Source organism: Gopherus evgoodei, chromosome 3 (genome assembly GCF_007399415.2).
Source record: "Gopherus evgoodei ecotype Sinaloan lineage chromosome 3, rGopEvg1_v1.p, whole genome shotgun sequence".
NCBI classification, from domain to species: Eukaryota; Metazoa; Chordata; order Testudines; family Testudinidae; genus Gopherus; species Gopherus evgoodei.
The window spans coordinates 149,383,270-149,402,729 of NC_044324.1; the positions used below are offsets into that span (position 1 = coordinate 149,383,270).

General features: G+C 39.9%; 1 protein-coding gene across 3 annotated transcripts in view; it reads left to right on the forward strand.

The window, feature by feature from the left end:
• FMN2 (formin 2) overlaps nucleotides 1-18,419 on the forward strand; it is a 232,174-nt gene extending 213,755 nt beyond the window's left edge. For all 3 annotated transcript variants that reach the window (XM_030556975.1, XM_030556976.1, XM_030556977.1), the window contains 2 exons: nucleotides 14,781-14,862; nucleotides 16,328-18,419. In XM_030556975.1, the coding sequence (XP_030412835.1) occupies nucleotides 14,781-14,862; nucleotides 16,328-16,354 (109 nt within the window). In that variant the 3' untranslated portion in view covers nucleotides 16,355-18,419. The remainder of the gene's footprint in view (nucleotides 1-14,780; nucleotides 14,863-16,327) is intronic.
• The last annotated feature ends 1,041 nt before the right edge of the window (nucleotides 18,420-19,460 follow it).

The window sequence follows — 19,460 nt, forward strand, 5'->3', positions numbered from 1 at the left end:
TCACAAGCTAAATATGAGTCAACATGTAACACTGTTGCAAGAAAAGCAAAGATAATTCTGGGCTATATTAGCAGGAGTGTTGTAAGCAAGGCCTGAGAAGTAATTCTTCTGCTCCACTCTGCGTTGATGCGGCTTCTATTGGAGTATTATGTCCAGTTCTGGGCGCCGCATTTCAGGAAGAATGTGGACAAACTGGAGAAAGTCCAGAGAAGAGCAACAAAATGATTAACGGTCTAGAAAACATGACCTGTGAGGAAAGAGTGAACAAAATGGGTTTGTTTAGTCTGGAAAAGAGAAGACTGAGGGGGGACATAACAGTTTTCAAGTACATAAAAGGTGGTTATAAGAAACAGGAAGAAAAATTGTTCTTGTTAACTCCTGAGGATAGGACAAGAAGCAAGAGGCTTTAACAGCAGCAAGGGTGGTTTAGGTGGACATTAGGAAAAACTTCCTAACTGTCAGGGTAATTTAAACACAGGAATAAGTCACCTAGAGGGGTTGTTGGATCTCCATCATTGGAGATTTTCAAGAGCAGGTTAGACAAACACCTGTCAGGGATGGTCTATATAATACTTAGTCCTGACATGAGTGCAGGGGACTGGACTAGAAGACCTTTCAAGGTCCCTTCTGGTCCTATGATTCCATGTTTCTATAATGTATAAGTCAAGGGAGTTACATGCCAGATTTCATCATCCAAAGATGTGGACTTATCTCTGAAAGTAAAATAAATAAAATGTAGTAACAATACTTGCTAATCTCAATGAAATCTTCATCAACGAAACACACCAGGCACCTTTTTCATTGTATTGTCAAGATGTGTGTTGTTTGAGAAATGACCTCTCTGGGCAGTACTGGGCATCAGTTGTTGACAAAGGAGGAAAATGGCCAGGGTTCTGCTACAGGTTAGCTTCTATTTTAAGTGGTCAGATTAAAACATTTTAATCCATTTGTCCTTGATCCTCTGAGCCAAAGTATGATTAATCACAGTGCCTTTCGGCCAGCTATTGTCTGCTACACAGTCCTTAAAGGAGCAGTGCAAGAAGTTGGCTGTGATATCAAGATAGTCCAATGCATAACCTCTTTGTTGGTAGGCAGAGGTTAGGTTTCATCCGTCAATTTGATGGGACCAGGTACATTATAATGTGCTTCTTATCTATGTAAAAGTCTTTGCAGTCAGTTACTGAATCATGTCTGTTTCATCACTTCAACCCTGATAGCTTAGTGCAAGAGCTCTAAACTTTTGCTTGTGTTTTATAAACTACTTTTATTTTAACAATTCTGATTTTTAGCTGTGATTATCTCATGCAAGAAATATGACCTTCTGCTCTAAAAGAGTATTTAGTAAATAATTAAATAAACACATTTAAAAACAGGGTGAAATAATCACATTGAGCCCTTCTCTTCATAAACAGTTTCACAAGAAAGATTTTTATAACTCTCTTTCCTTATGTGGTACTCCAGAGATTGGAGAAATATCTGGCACTGAATGGTTTGGCTGATTTTTAAAGAAATTGCTCATGTGTCTTAGTATTATAAACATGTTACTTGCAAGACAGAGAGCAATCCTCACAGAACAGTTAAAAGCCTTTGTTTAGCATGTGACATCCCTTTTTTTCTTTTATTTAACTGATTAAAAATCCATTTAATTCAAACGATGGAATCTCTTCCTCACTTAGTTTTTTACTCTGTCTCACAATGTATTTAATTTGTACAAACACAATGGTGTTGTTTCATGAAGTATCTTGTCGAAGTGTAATAATAATGTCTGCTCTTAGCTTGATGTTGGAAGGTTTGTTGTGACCATTTCTACTACCTAAAGCATGCAACATTCCAACCTTGTCAGTATGTTTAAATTTGTCATGTACTAGTAGACTCTAGTGAAGTGTAAGAGTGTCTCCACCAAGCCTACTTGGAGCCAGTCGGAAATGAATCTGTCTGCCACAGATACTTATTCAGACAAAATTATTAATGTTCTGTGGCAGGGAAGTGGCTCCCCTTCTCGTTGGATTTAATGATGAGAGAAATTCTATCAGTCTTGATAAGGCTGTGGTCAGGCTGGAGTTTGGTCTAGAAGGTAGATAAAATGATTCTGCCTTCAGGGCTGCAAGGACGTCTGGTTTCTTTTTCCTGTATCTGTGCCAAAGTGTATCTCCCTTATTCATCTTGCAAGCTGTCTTTAAACTTAATCATGGTGAACTTTTTGTATATGTTTGCCTGACAATAAATTGGGGGGAGTGGGAGGTGAAAGTGCTGGAGAAAAACAATTTTATTATGATGGAAACAAGAAACCGCTCCCTCTGTTTAGATTAACCCTTAGTAAACTATCCAAATTTTATTCAAAGGCAGGATTTGAGAGCCTGTTTTGCACTGCATAATAACTAGCTAAAAATGTAGGTTTTTCACATGCTCATGGATGTTGCATGTTTTTTACATTTACTGAGCGTTCCACTATTGCTATAGCTGCATTGGAGGAAGTCCTCGCTGGAATAAAGCATTTTAGCTAAGTGAAGACATACATCTATCTGAATGAGGTGGATTCAAATTATGGAAATTTTACTTAATATTTATAAAGTATCAGACAGGTCTGATTCTGAGATTGCACACTGCTGTGACTGGTCTTTGCAATTTATAGATTCATATATTCCAAGGCCAGAAGGCACCAGTATGCTCATCTAATGGGACTCTCTGTGTAACGCAGACCATAGAATTTCTGCAAAATAATCTCTGTTTGGACTAGAGCATCTCTTTTTAGAAAAACATCCAGTCTTGATTTAAAAATTGCCAGTGATGGAGAATCCATCACAACCTTTGATAATGTATTGCAATAGTTAATAACCCTCTTAACAATGTTTGCCTGATTTTCAGTCTGAATTTCTCTAGCTTCAACTTCCAGCCATTGAATCTTGCTATATCTGTCTCTGCTACATTTAAGAGTCCGTTGTCAAATATGTGTTCCTCCTGTAGGTACTTATGGACTGTAATCAAGGTACCCCTTAACCTTCCCTTTGTTAAACTAAGTAGATTAAACTCCTTGAATCTGCCACTATAAGGCAGGTTTTCTAATTCTTTTACCATTCTTGGGCTCTTCTCTGAACCCTCTCCAGTAGATCAATATCCAAGGATCACATTCATCTTTTTGGTCACAGCATTGCACTGGGAGTTCATGTTCATTTGGTTATCCATCACCACCTCTAAATCTTTCTCAGAGTCACTGTTTCTGAGGGTAGAGTCCCCCATTCTGTAAGTATGGCCTACATTCTCTGTTCATATATGTATACATTTACTTTTGCCCCTATTAACATGGATAGTGTTTGCTTGCAGTTGCCAGTTTACCAAGCAATTCAGATCCCTCTATATCCGTGATCTGTCCTCTTCATTATTTACCACTCCCCTATTTTTTGTCTCCTCTGAAAACTTTATCAGTGATAATTTTGTTTTCTTCCAGATCATCTTTAAATAGTGTAGTGCCAAGGACTGATCTCTGTGGGAATCCCCCTAGAAACACACCTGCTCAGTGATGATTCCCATTTATAATTACATTTGGAGAACTATCCTGTTAGCCAACTTTTAATCCATGTAACATGTGCCATATTAATTTTGTAGTATTCTAGTTTTTAATTAAAATGTCTGACTTCTGTAAGACATTTGACTTGATGCTGCATAAGTATAATATATCAATACTATTACCTTTATCGACCAAAGTTGTCATCTCATAGAAAAAGATATCAAGTGAGGCCTGGTCTACACTACGCGTTTAAACCGATTTTAGCAGCGTTAAATCAATTTAACACTGTACCCGTCCACACTACGAGGCCCTTTATATTGATATAAAGGGCTCTTTAAATCGGTTTCTGTACTCCTCCCCGACGAGAGGATTAGCGCTAAAATCAGTATTACCATATCGGATTAGGGTTAGTGTGGCCGCAAATCGACGGTATTGGCCTCCGGGCGATATCCCAAGTGCACCACTGTGACCGCTCTGGACAGCAATCTCAGCTCAGATGCACTGGCCAGGTAAACAGGAAAAGCCCCGCGAAATTTTGATTTTCATTTCCTGTTTGCCCAGCGTGGAGCTCTGATCAGCACGGGGGGCAATGCAGTCCCAAATCCAAAAAGAGCTCCAGCATGGACCGTACGGGAGATACTGCGTCTGATTGCTGTATGGGGAGACAAATCTGTTCTATCAAAGCTCCGTTCCAGAAGACGAAATGCCAAAGCGTTTGAAAAAAAAAATCTACAGGCTACACAGTGCTGCGTGACAAGCGTAACAGGAAGCCAGAGACTCAAATGGACGCTCATGGAGGGAGAGAGGAGGTACTGAGGACTCCAGCTATCCCACAGTCCCCAGCAGTCTCTGAAAAGTATTTGCATTCTTGGCTGAGCTCCCAATGCCTGTAGGTTCAAACACATTGTCCGGCATGGTTCAGGGAATAGCTCATCAATTTACTTCCCCCCCTCCCCACGTGAAAGAAAAGGGAAAGAAATCATTTCTTGACTTCTTTCAATGTCACCCTATGTCTACTGAATGCTGCTGGTAGACGCGATGCTGCAGCAGTGAAGAGCAGTATCCACTCCTCTCCCCTACCCGGTGGCAGAAGATGCAGTAGGACTGGTAGCCGTCCTTGTTATCAACCCGTGAGTGCTCCTGGCTGGCTTCAGGTGAGGCTGGCCGGGGGCGCCTGGGTGAAAATAGGAATGACTCCCGGTCATTCCCAGTAGATGGTACAGAACGGCTGGTAACCGTCTTCATCATAGCAACTGGGGGCTGAGCTTCAATCAGCCCCCTCCCTTTCATGTGAAAAGAAAAGATTCTGTACTGCCTGGACTATCATAGCAGTGGGATGCTGGGCTCCTCTCCCCCACACTGCTTAATGTTCTGCCTGGACTATCATAGCACCGGGAGGCTGCCTCCCCCTCATTTTATGTCACTAAAAACTCAGTGTTTCTTATTCCTGCATTCTTTATTACTTCATGACACAAATGGGGGGGACACTGCCACGGTAGCCCAAGAAGGTTGGGGGAGAAGAGAAGCAACAGGTGGGGTTGTTGCAGGGGCATTCCCCGTGAATGGCATGTAGCTCATCATTTCTGCGGGATCTGACACAGAGCAGCTGTACTCTCTGATACACTGCTTCTCTAGTACATTTGCCCCATATTCTAGGCAGGACTGACTCTATTTTTAGAAACCATAAAGGAGGGATTGACTTGGGGAGTCATTCCCAGTTTTGCTTTTGCGCCCCCAGCCGATCTCAGCCAGGGGCACCCATGATAGCAGCAGACAGCACAGAAGGACAGATAACCATCATCTCATTGCCAAATTACACTGGCAGCAGACAGTACAGAACGACTGGTAACCATCTCTGCTATCATGCAAAAGCAAATGAATGCTTCTGTGTAGCGCTGGAGTATTGCCTCTGTCCGCGGCATCCAATACACATACAGTGACTGTGTTTAAAAAAAAAAAAAAAAAAAAAGCTGAATAGGCTCCATGGTTGCCATGCTATGGCGTCTGCCAGGGCAATCCAGGGAAAAAGGGCGGGAAATGATTGTCTGCCGTTGCTTTCCCAGAGGAAGGAATGACTGACGATATTTACCCAGAACCACCCGCAACAATGATTTTTGCCCCATCAGCCACTGGGCTCTCAACCCAGAATTCGAAGGGGCAGGGGAGACTGCGGGAACTATGGGATAGCTATGGAATAGCTACCCCCAGTGCAATGCTCCAGAAATCGATGCTAGCCTCGGACCATGGACACACACCGCCGAATTAATGTGCTTAGTGTGGCTGCATGCACTCGACTTTATACAATCTGTTTTATAAAACCAGTTTATGTAAAATCGGAATAATCCCGTAGTGTAGACATACCCTGAGTTTAACAGGATTTTCCTTAAATCCATGTTGATTGGCAATAATTATATTACTCTCCTTTGTCCTGTATCAACTTCTCCATTATCTTGTCCAGGATCAATGTCAGGTTGACAGGCTTATAATTACCTGGGTCATCCCATTTACCCTTTTACAGTACTGGAACAACATTAGCTTTAAATTGGACAACCCATAATAGTGAGTACTAACCCTGGTAGTAAGTGTTTGTAAGATTAGGTCTTGATTTTAAAAAACACAAGAAATGACAACAGGTGAAGAAGGGAGGGGCAAAGACTATAAAAGAGAATGTGACTGATATTGTGCTTTGTGTGAAACTTGTATAGTCTTGTGTTTTAATTGAGGCAATACGGTGGGGCAGAAAAGGAGTAGCTAGCAATGGAATGGAAGTGAAAATTTGCTGAAAGGAGTGGATTTTGGGAAGGGCTTTAAAAATGGAAACTGAGGACTTTCGGGCCTGGATCCAGCAAAGCTGTTAAACACATGCTTAATTTTAAGCGTATGAGTAGTCCTTATCACAGTTATTGGGTTAACTGCACCTCTGACCCCTCCTGTCTGTCTGAACGCATGCTCTTCTCTGTTCTCAGGCCTTGCGCCATCACCTGTCTCAGGATGGAATCACACAAGATCTCAGCAGGTCTGACTTGGGGCAGGTCTACACTACCGGTTAAGCTGATCTAACTTACATCACTCAGAGGTGTGAAAAGTGACACTAGTTTTGCACTGTGTCAGCTGGTGATGCTCTCCCGCCAACAATGCTTGCGCTTCTCGCTGAGGTAGAGTAATTATGCTGGTCAGAGAGCGCTCTCCCATCGGCATAGTGTGTCTTCACCAGACGCGCTACAGTGGCACCATTGCATTGGTGCAGCTCTGCTGTTGTAGTGCTGTAGTGTAGACTGGCCCTACAATTCTTTATCCCTCAGCAGCAATGACTGTGGTAATACAGTGACCAAACAGCCCCCTTAAAATCAAAGTATTATTTATTTAGAACCAAAGCATTTAGGAGAAAACATCTTAAAAACAATAAACCAGTCTATATGTGCACCCACCTTTGCCAGAGGCTTGCCATTCCATGGATGTAGGGATGAAACCAACTTTTTTAGATGTCCTCTGCAGAGTGTGTCTCTGTCAACCTGTCCCTCTAGAAAGCTCTTGACAATTGACACCCTCCTCCTTTCCAGCAAAGGGCTTTTTAGAAGATCTGTGTCACATCAACCTCGATGTATGCCATTGTTCTGTAATTGTCCTCCCTTTTCTCCTTCACGCCAGTGGGGTTTTCTTGTATAGAAATGTTGCTTTCCTGCTTGCTTTTCCCACAGTCCCCTATGAAGTTAGATAAATATATTCATACAGGAAATTGTAATAACTCACTATAGTTAAACAGTAACTTTCTCTCTCTGACCAGGTCGCTTACAGTGTTCAAAAAATTACATCTGAGTAAAACTCATTAAATAGCACCTCCACCTGCATTGACACTGAAGTCAATAGCAGGGGAGTGAGAAAAAAGGCACAAAAATGTGAGTGAGCCAAAGGAGATTCACACCTTTTGTGCTGCTTACCATCTTACCTTAGTGTCAGAGTAAAAGTAAGTAGAAACAATGGGATGTAGATGAAGTAAAATTATGGTAAGCCGTGAAAGTGACATAAAGTAGTCTGAACTTTATGCAGAATGAAGCAGGAACCCAGTGAAGAGAGCTGAGATAGGGTTGATATCATCAGAGCAGTAAGTAAAAGTGTATGTTTTAGCAAAATCTATCCTACTTTATTATTGATATAAAAATATTAAGGCTAGTTTTAGACTGTCTATTAAAGACCAGTAAAATGTGTATGAGTAAATGAGCTTGTGACCTTTAATTTGTATATAGTGTACATTCAGCCACATCTTCTTCCAGGATTCTGACATATAACTGACCTACTTTTTTCTGATTCACTTGAAACTGTGAATTTGTTCAGTGGTTTTGTGTTTTAATAGCTAGAACATTTATCACAAAATGGGGCCCAACCTCACAGTGCTTACTTAGACAAAACATATTTAGGAATATAGCAGTTGGATCAGATCAGTGATCCATCAAATCCAGTGACCTGCTTCCCAGTGGACAACACCAGATGCTTTGGAGGAAGGTGCAAGAAGCCCTGCAGTAGCCAGTTATGGAATAATTTGCCCCCAGGAAAAGTTTCCTCTTAACCCCTTTAGTAAGAGGTGAGTTTGTTCCTTGAGGCATGATGGCTTATATCCCTTCCAAGATTCTTGTTTGTTATTAGAATTGTGGACTTTCCATGGTTCTCGGCCCTTCCCCTCTCCCCTCGATCTTTTTATTGATTTGGCATTTTTCTCTTTGTTGTCATTTCTTTTGTTTTATTCCTGTGTGGCTAATGCTATATTTTTGATGCTAGCACAGGTTGTTCTCTTTAATTTTGTTCATACTTTATAGCTATTTAAATATAATTTCTGTTTTAATTTTTTTGCAAGTATTGCTGATTGGTATGGTGATAGGCACTTTATGCATTATAAGATTCAACATATATTTCAATATATATTAAATCAATCATACATATATATGACTAATTTTTAGCATATTTCTTAATAGAACAAATAGAAAATATATTAGCCAAGGTTGTTCTCACTTTTCTGCCTGATGCTTATCCACTTTTACAAATTCCTTTCATATATATATAGAGGAAAACACAATGGAAATGCTAAATATAATCATTTGCATAATTCTAAATTAGTAATTTAAATAATTGACAAATCCTGTGCACATCACAGCACGTATTATAAAACATGGCAGTTGGCAAAGAAAAGGGGATTTAAAATGAGTTCATTCCTCTGTCCACTTTATCATAGTGAAAAAGTACAAACACACTGACTCCCAAGGAAGGGAGGAAACTGCTGATGACATTTCAAAGTCATGTCCAACTAATTTAAAGTATTAGTTTAGCTGGTGGCTGCTTGTCTGCCCTTTTGATTTCTCTAATTTTAAGTGGTAGAAATGTTCAAACCAGTATGTTTTTAGAGCTTTTTGAAAGGAGAAATCAGTACATTTTAATTTTAAATTTAAACAAAATCCTGGATTAAGTCATATTTTCAGCCTTCAGAATAGACGTTTGCACATTGCAACAATTAATAATAGTTTAGTTGCTTTTGGATTTAGCATTGAAGAAGCCTAATGACCAGCTGTAGGCCAGAGATAAAAGGTAATGCTTTTACCGGACTTCTTGTATGTAATACTACAGTTTAACACATACACGATGCTTTCCATTTTTTATGTAGTCACAAATTAAGCCTGTCACAGCACCCCAGTGATGCAGGTAAATTTTATCTTCATTTTACAGATGAAGAAGCTTAGTTTCTGATGCTAAAGATGCATGCATGTGGAGTTGTGTTGACTTCATTGAGGCTTCCTGCAAGCACAAGAATCTGCCTGCATGCATCTCATCACAGGAGCAAGAGGCCAAGAGACAAACAGGTTAAAGTAGCCCAAAGCCACACAATGAGTAAGTGGTTTGTCTGTGAGTAGAATTCAGTAGTTCCTGGCTCCCAGCTTTGGGCCCTGTCCACTAGACCACACTATTTTTCACTTACTACATTTATAGTGCCATAAATTACATATTCACAGGCTCAAGAGAAGTTCTTTTTTTAGCGTTGGCCATGCATCCTACCAAAACCTGGCACATTGTCTTAGAACATAAGTCACACCGCACCATGTACTTTTTATAAAGAAGTCTAGAGTAGAAGCAGTTGAAGCTCTCTTAGTGCCTAATACTGGGTTGCACAGTCCTGAAGAATTAAAGACCTAATTTTCCAAACTGGAAGACAAGACCTATTAAGAGTCCAAGTTTAATTGCCAATTGGCTTGTACTATGTCTCTGCAAGAACTATCCTGCAAACACTCAAAGCTGCAGTTGGAGATTTCAACATATATAAACAGGTCCAGATTAAAGATTTTTGGGACCCTGTACTCTGTGGATGTTGGGGGTTCTGCCTTCCTTAAAGTAGACCGTGCACATGATATACAAGACAATCTGCCATCTTAGGCGAAAAGTCAGTATGCTGCTCTCCTCTTGCCCCTTAAAACAGAGGTTCTACACTGTGGGGGTGCAGTGGATTTTCAGGGGAAGGGCATGATGAGCCTGCTGATGATTCAGTGGCTATGGTAGAAGTATGGGCTGAGGCAAGTGCCACTGATTCAGATCTGACCCAGGCACGCCTCTGTCATGATGTGGAGAGGGGCAAATTTGAGCAGGTTGGCCAGGTTTTTCAACAGTGACAAGTCCTATTGTCTCTCAAAGCAAGCCACTCCTTAACAAACCAATATAAACACTGCAGTTCTCTTCAAAAGCTGTAGTAATACAAAACAGCAGCTGTGAACTTACTGATTTCCACCCCACCTATGACTTGTTATGGTATGCAGAGAACGTATGCTTCCCCGCCACCCCACCCCCCCCAGCCAAAACACACACACTTTGCCAAACTAGACTGAGATCCATATGTCACGGCAGCTGTTGCCCAGCCCCTGCCCAAGCTAGAATGGAAGCAGCAGAGGTGGGAATACCGAGTCTGGGGGAAGGTGAGGACTTGGTGGTTAGATCACATCATGGGGGTCCTCTGTATTTTTTAACCCAAAGGGAGAGCTGAAGGAGGAAAGCTGGCAGGCTGGGGCTGTTTCCAATGTAAATTATCCTCCTGAGAAGTGAGTTCCCTCTGTAGGAGAAACAGGCCAGAGGGTTGAGAACCTCTGAGGATACTGCCTCACAGTCCTCTCTGCCAGAGCAGCACATCCAGAGCAGGAGTGCTCTGTTTCAGCTGCTGCCAGCCCTGTGCGGTATAAACAGCCCCTGCACAAGGTTTCCTCAGCAAAGTGCTCCCTACCCCACAAAACCCCTCACAAGCTGTTGAATACCCCTCCCATCCCACCCCACATATACCCAAATGACCCTCCATCAGCCTCCACTTCTCCTGACAGCCCCCATACACATCACACCAGCAGCCCTGACATTCATTCCACTGACCTCAGCCCCAGCTTCCTCCATTCTCCCCAAATCCCCACTGACCTTCCAAGATCCCAATCTCAGCTCCAGCCCCTCACCCTGCAGTCCCCAACACTCCCCATTCACCTCAGAGCCCACCATCAACTTGCCCCCCAGCCCTTCACACACTACCTGCTTCCTGGCCACTGACCAGAGTGCTTCCCCAGGATGAGTTCCTCCTGATCCTGGCTGCCCTGCCCTGCTTGCTCCCGATTCCCACCCAGCACACTCGCAGCCCTGCACTGCTCAGGTTTGGCCAAGCTGCCTGTCAACTTCTGTAGCACTTCTCTCATATAGGACCACAAACTGTAATTAGAGCTAGTTGAAATATAGAGACATTTTCACTAAAAGTTATGGTTATTTCTTCCCTTTTCTGAATGAAATTCAAACTTTTAATTAAACTTTGTCAATTTTGGAATTTGAAGTATGTTAACCAGCTCTAAGTTACAATATTATCTGGTTTAGAAATATTTTTATTAGAATGGAGGGGAAATCAATGTTGAATAGATCAAAGCTTCCACTGATAAAGGTAGAATTTTAGCACCGTATTGATGAAGTACTTACAATATATGCGAGTGGGTTTTTTTTGTTCTCATTGTAATGCTAAGAACAGTTAGTTTTCTCTTGGATCTGCCTGGGCGTCTCTGATATCTACCAGAAAATATCCAAGTCAGCGACTTTGCATTGACTTGCAGTCCACAACAGAACTGCCATGTGTGATCATAAGTACAACACAATGGCCAGTATGTCCCAGAAAAGGGTCACTTAGTTGGGATGGAGCATGGAACTAAAGCTTCCCTGATGTTACTGGACAGCAATTTCCAGATCAGAGTGAGTTGATTTAGAGAAATATTGTGGGGTGTTTCATACCATCTGTTCTTTGCATTAGAGGTTGTTGAGAAGTCTTAGTATTTGCAGAATATCAATTATTTAGTATAACTCATGAATTTGTTGATGAGTTAGGAGCACATACTATAAGGCCACATGGAGCTCTGCTGATTTACACCAGCCAAGAATCTGACCCACTTTCGCTAAAGTGGGATATGCCACTTATCTAGCAGCTATAATTGCATAAAATGATAGATACGCTGTTATAATATATATTAATCTTAGTAATAGACCCTTTTTAATGTCTCAAATGTGTCTAAAGAGACAAGGGGGGGGAGGTAATATCTTTTATTGGAAAAACTGTCTAATAGATTATTAGGAAGTCACCACAGGAGATAGGAGACTTTTCTTCCTTCAAATGTGATCAAATTTACATAGAAGTCAATTAGAAAGGGTAAATCGGTCTTTGAAAGTGAACAAACAAGTACTGTGAACTTGACTGCATTTTATACCCTCTGTCTAAGTTGCTGTTGTGCAGCTACCACTACATCTTGGCTGCTACCTTTATTGAACCCATTTTAAATATCTTTTACAAAGGCCGCATTACTTGGCTGTTAAGCATTTTTGCAGAGGCTCTGTGTATATTGTGCAGCACCATCTCATCTGCTTCTCATTTAGACTGGAAATGCAGTTTCAAAATAACGTGTAATCACCTTTTTAAAAAAACCTGTACAATTAGAAACATTTCTATATTTGTTCAGTTTAAGATGTTGAGTGCAGTCAGAGCTTTGATTTCACAACTGGCAGAGAATCATGATTAAAGCTGATTAGTAAAAGTATACATTTTGCATTTGTGAAAAAGCTGGGGGATGTTGGCTGAAGTTGGATAAAAGGAACAGTGACTTGACACCAAATTTTCAAAAGTGCTCAGTAGACACAATTGGGGTCACATTTTCACTGGGTGCTGAGAAAAAACTGGCCACTTGCATTTAAGTTTCTAAATGGGAACTGGTCTCTTTTGAAAATCTGGCCCTTAACATAAAACAATGATTTTTTTTTTAAACTGCTTCTCACATTGCTCCTTATAGTCACAGCGAAATAGCAGACATGCAAGTGGTTTGGAGACTATCCATTGGGACCAGCCCAAGGATGTATCATTGGTCTCTGTACTCATTCCTTCAATATCTTTTTCCTGTTTATTTCCCACTGTTGGATGATGATGAAAAGACAAATTAAGCTGTCTCCAAAATTCACACTGCCGGCAACTATACAGAAAGTCAGTGTGGGTTTTACCTGACTCTCTTTTGCTATCCTTTTCTTTATAAAGTACATTGCCATCCCTCACTCAAGAGTCCACCCTATTAAGAGTCACCATTTACAATAGAAGCCTCTGAAACATAAAGGTTCAATAACGGAATGCCCGACACAGGATCAATGCTTCAAACACCCAATGGCAATATCAGATTGAGCTGCAGATCAATCAAAATCTTACTGAAGCGAACACCTTTGAAACAGTGTCCTGGAGCTCCCCAGAACTGAGTTCTGGCAGGCTACTGACATGAGCAGATCCTAGGGCAGTGGTAGGCAACCTACAGCACGTGTGCCAAAGGCGGCATGCAAACTGATTTTCAGTGGTACTCACACTGCCCCTGTCCTGGCCACCGGTCCGTGGGGCTCTGCATTTTAATTTAATTTTAAAAGAAACTTCTTAAACATTTTAAAAACCTTATTTACTTTACATACAACAATAGTTTAGCTATATATTGTAGAGTTATAGAAAGAGACCTTCTAGAAACATTACAATGTATTACTGGCACGCAAAACCTTAACTTAGAGTGAATAAATGAAGACTTGGCACACCACTTCTGAAAGGTTGCCGACCCCTGTCCTAGGAGATAGTACTCCACTGACAACACCCTGCTCTGGACCCAGGGAGGTTTATCCTATTATAGATGCTGTGTTTGCTAAGCATCATTTAATTAGTCCTGACTTGCAGCCCTCCTCACATGAAGGATCGGTACTGAAGCAAGTATTCCCATTGCGAAAAACCCTCAGCTTCAGAACCTATTCCTCTCTTTGGTCCAAAAAAGCCCAAATATGTCGCTGTTCAGAGCCTGCTGCAAGGCTACCCAGGCTTTTGGAGAGGAAGGAGCGTAATAAGGGCTGGTTTTGGTTGGGGAGAGAGCATTGCTTGAGCTTGATTTATTGTAGGTCGGAGGAGCAGCTATTAGCTTTATTTTGTACATTTAATATCTGACAAAGGTGCCTGAACAGGCATAGGGTGGTGGTGTGAGTAAGGATTCCAGACTAGCCTCCAATCCTGCAATCACTGACTACTGTGAGCGGTCTCGCTGATGTCAGCTCCTAATAATAAGCACTGATCCCAGCAGTAAATGATCACAGAATCAGTACCAGAGACTATAAACTGCTCTGAAACTGAAAAATTATTTTTGTTTGTGTTTTAAATTGAAAACCAAGTTTCCTCAATTATGAATATGAAAGCAAAGACGGACGTTTATGCTGAATCATTTCATAAGTTTCTGCCAAAATGAATTAAATCATTGGGTAAATGAAAGAAAATTTGGGGAATAGTCAGGATCAAGAGTGGCAAAGCTTTTTTGGCAGTATGCAGATGGTGAAATGCTGAGGGGTCATTTCAGAAGTGTAAACAATGAATGATGGAAATGCAGTTTCCAATACATACACTTGCAAAGCAACTGTTTGGGTCAGACAGTATATTTTTTAACCATGATATAATTGCATCCTAATTTTAATGATATGGTAGAGAATGTGATTTTTACATTCTCTAATTAGAAGTGATTGCACCTTCCCTGGTAAATTATACAGTCTTCTTGGTAGTATTGTAATAGCAAATACTTATTATAAATGTTATTTTGCAGACCATTGCATATTCATGTATTGAGGGGGCGAGGGAGTTACACATTTGTTGTCTTTAAATCTTAATCTTTGATTCACATATTGTGCTGTCTTGCAAATGGCTTTAACCCAGTGAAATATTTATCAAAATTTCTTTCTTCAGGGTTAAAGAAGCAGAAGAAGTGTGCAGACAGAAAAAGGGGAAATCACTTTATAATATAAAGCCAAGACATGATTCTGGAATAGTAAGAACAGATTGCATTATTATTATTATTATACTACTCCTGTTAACTTTTTCTTTTTCTTTGTTCTTTTTGCATTTTGTATGTACGTTATCCTGACATATTTAGTTAATATTTATTTTTAAATGTGTCTGAATTTAGCTTTTTTGTGAAAGGTGCCAGATTGACAACCCTGAAGTCCTATATTTATCCACAGAACAGATGCAACTCAGGTAGTGGCAGTGAAAATTTCCCCACAGTGCCCTGCCAATGTGCCTTATCCCCCTGAACCTGGAAGAGACGGACCTTTGTGGTGGGTGAGGAGGTAGCTCAGTCTCCAAACTCATCCAATGATCAGCCCCACTACTCAGGCTTCCAATTGTTGCCAATTGTGATGGGGATTTTGTGATGAGGTCACCTGTCCCTTGGGCCCTGGACGACCTATTAGATGCCAGTGACTGTAAGTCATTATGCACCTGGGCTGGGTTAGAGACAGAGATTTAGAAAAAGATACTCTACTTTTACTAATCTCTTGAGCTATATACAGCTCCCTATAAACTGTGGCCTTAATCCTGAAGATACTTACACATATCTTCAGTTTTAAGTACATGAACAACTCCTATTAACTTCAGTGCCCATCTACTCAAATTGCTAAAGTCAAGTACATGCATAAGCATTTTCAGGATATGGGCCTATTTTACAATGGCTGGATTTTTTTTCCCAGTGGAATATTAATCTGGTCCATAATTTTCATAGTGTCTTCCCATGCTTCTTTTTTGGCAATATTTAAAAATGAATGACTATTTCCTTGGTCATGTTTTTTTCCTAAAAACATGATTCAGTTTGTTTTCTATTTAATGATATTTTATGAATCATTGTGACATGTGACATATGTCCTTGAAATGAAACATGTTGTCATTTACCATAATCTCTCTGGCATAATCCAACTCACGGAGAAAAGAATTATTGCTGTTGTTTCTCATTGTAACTGGCCGTGGTTAGTGACACAGGAAATGTAAATGAAGTAATAACTTGGCTAGGAATGGTAAACTAGATCTCAGTTTATCAACTTTATTTGTAATCACATCAAGATGTAGGTTTTAAAAACTTGTTTGGTTGGATTTTTCCACTTTGTAAGAATAAAATCATGCAGATTTATGGTATTATTTAAGAACAGCCATGCATTTAAATAAGTTTATAATTATTTGTATTGCTATTGTGCCTAAAAGCCCCAATTGGGGATCAGAACTCCATTGTGCTAGACACTGTACATACAACAAAAGGATGGACCCTGCCCCCAAAACCACAGACATGGTTAGCCATCTTGTACTTTAAATCTGTTTAAAACTGAGTTTGTTGCAGGGTTTTTTAAGTAAACTATATATTCGATGTACTTGGTGATCAGCCTACATATTCCTCTGCTTTACATATTTGCATAATACGTATGTTTATATATGGTAACTTACCTTCTTACTGTGTTTCTTTTCAGAAAGCAAAGATAAGTATGAAGATTTGAGAGAAGAAATGCAAAAGCCATTGCCACTTGATCAGGAAAACTCAACATGTCTGTTGGGGGCGGGAAAGGAAACTACATCATTCAGATCATTTGTTTTCTTCTTGGCCTTTCAAATTTGCTTTTTGTTCTCTAGAGTTTCTCACTGATAAATGTGTACTGTTCATTCATGAATGAATGTAATCACTGTAATTGAGTGCCCAGCAATAGACTAGTTATGGACATGAGACAAGTTCCCTATATCCCATGCCTCGTTTTCCACCCAAAAACTGGTATTTTGTAAAGTTCATGGTCTAATACCAGTAGACCAAACCAGCATGCCTAAGAGGCAGCATCTGCATCAGTTCTGAAGATGCTGAAAATTCTATTAAAGTTGAACTTCACAAGAATGCTACTTGATACAGTAAAATATTTCCATTCCTACTGGTAACATCTGTCTAACACACATACTCCATGCCACTGCATTTAGATTAGGGAAAGAAATGTTACTTCTAGTGAATTGTTTGTATCCGTTTCACGTTGACATTTGTAGTTTGTATTTTGAATTCTTAAGTGCTGTTTATACAGTATAATCAATGCTTTCTCAACTTGTTTGGTTGCCCTCCATGACTAAATATTTGTGGAACAAGATGTTTACCTTAACTATCTTTAAAATCAATAAGACAGCATACTTTTTCTTCATCTTTTGCCAGATAGTGAATAGCAGGAGGGGGGAGTTGGAAAACCTGAACCAAAAACATTTAAGTGAAAAGTAGTAAACACAGAAAATCACAGGAGTACTTCAGAGGATAAAAGAGGAACTCGGGCACTATAGCTTGCTAACATGTAAAGCAGCTGATTTGTATACAGAAAAACTTAAGGGATATTACAGTTATACTGCTGATTATTTGAGTCATATAGGATTCTCAGGACTACGATGTTTCTAGCTAGGCTTCTTTCTGAATTATCTTTTCAATTAATTTAAGACTTCCTTTATGAGGGATATAAAAAGATATATCTAGGAATTGGCATTAGAGAAATACAGTAGTCAACTCTACTGACGAAACAAAGGTGATTGACTAATTCATGTCAATTTCACATTTAACATCAGCGTCACAAACTTTTCTCTCTAAGTAGTCCATACCATTGGCTAGGAGGCAATGGAAATCTGTGATTTATGCCTTTCTTTTTAAGCCACATGATTAATTTCTATTTGTGATCTGGAAATTAACCTAACTATTTATTAGTTTTGATTTGTTGACCTAGTAAGGACCTTCTGCCCCAGATGTAACTACTGAACCCAACATGAATTGGCCTTGTAACCATTCTCTTTCAAAGCACTGTTTTCTTGGAAACAGCAAGGTGTGGCATGAATTGGGTTCACATGCTCACAATCTCTTAGCATTGAAGACACAGGGGTAGCATAAACTTCTGAACGGTTTGAGATCTAACCTGCTGGGGTGGATTATTCCCTGTCTAGCTTAGTATATCATAAGACATTCCTGGCTGTCCAGAGGCAAATATACTGTACCAGGTGTCATAAGAGCAATGTCAACTATGACCTCAGGAATCCATTGTTAGTCACTTATACTAAGCACTAGAAAATATGTTCTTCACTTGTGTGAAAAATAAGTCTCCTGTAGCTTGATAAAACTATATGAAATTCTGTGTTCACGATAATTTCTGGCAAGAATATGATTACCAAGAATTGATTTCTAAAATCATGTGTTGTTGGGAGTAATGTTACTTCTTGCAAAAGGGAAAAGAGATTATTTGCTGTTATGAGTAACCTATGGAAAGTAACTTTAAAAATAAAGTTTATTTTAATGGCACTGATTCAAACCTATGTTTGTATTTATGTAAACTATAGTCTTTTGCTCTTAACTTTTGCATTTATTTTATTTAAGTGCAAAGATACAGTTGCATGTTTTGGTTTTCTAGCCTTCCTGTTCCCTTCAGTACCTACGGTATGTATATTACCAGACTAAATGAAATAATAGGATATCTAACAGAGATCGCTATGTGCAATACTGTATTTAGTGTTTCTACTTCAATTTTTTTTAGAATGTTAATTTATATGAAAATAAAAGGAATGATGAGACCAAAGGTGCTTTTTTTTTGCCTTTTTTTTGTTGTTGTTGTTCACTGATAATTATGCTGTCTCAGTGAGGGCTCTGGTCATCAGAACTGATATAATTCACTTGTGGAAAGGGGTTACTCCGTATCCCTTAGCATGCGGGGAGAAGGTGTTGGGCAGTGAATCCACACCTATATGGATCTCTCCTTTACACAGGGCCATGGAGGGACGTCTACAGCTCTATTCTATTTTATATAGGATCTTTTACTACTTTCATGTCATCGTATCTGAGTGCCTTCCAATAGTGCATTAAGCAAAGTGACCTTCATCTCTCGGCTGGTTCATTCTCTCACTCTATGGCTGGGAAGCTGCTCTGTGGCCCAAATAGAGGGTTCTTACTAGTCCCCAGTCCTTGCTTGCCCATAGGATTTTTCCCTACAAATAGAGGGAAGTTAATAGTCTGGTAAAATGTGTATTTGGACAAAGACTTTGTGTACATACAGATGCATTGCTGCATATAAAATATGAAGCAGTTAATTATTACATCATCTAGTAATCTAGTGCCACTACCATGTGCATCTCTCACTATTTCAGGATGTAGTATAAAACCAGTTGCACATGTAACAGCGATAACCCAAGCCACATCTGAGTGATCAGTTTCTAAAAGCAGAGTTTCAAGAGGTGGCAGCAGCTGGTAGCAACACAAAGGACTTTTAGGATACAGGCAGCATGAATGGTTTTCTAACTTTTTCATATTCTTGGACCAATTCTTCCTTTCAGACCATGCCTCTTAGTCCAGATTCTATACCTACCCTCATTGTAATTGTAGTGCTTGGTGAGTTGGAAAAAGTAAAATCAATCATGGGGGTATTTATTTCACACCTCTCGTAGTTGATATTAGGATAGCATTACGGACACTAGATGTAAATATGGCTTGTAAATGTGGTAGATGCATCTACTTTGTTTAATTCTCCTCTCTGGTTACAAAAGATCATATCTAGCAATCTACCTTCGTTGCCTACCATTTGAACTAATACTATAGTACTCCTGTAT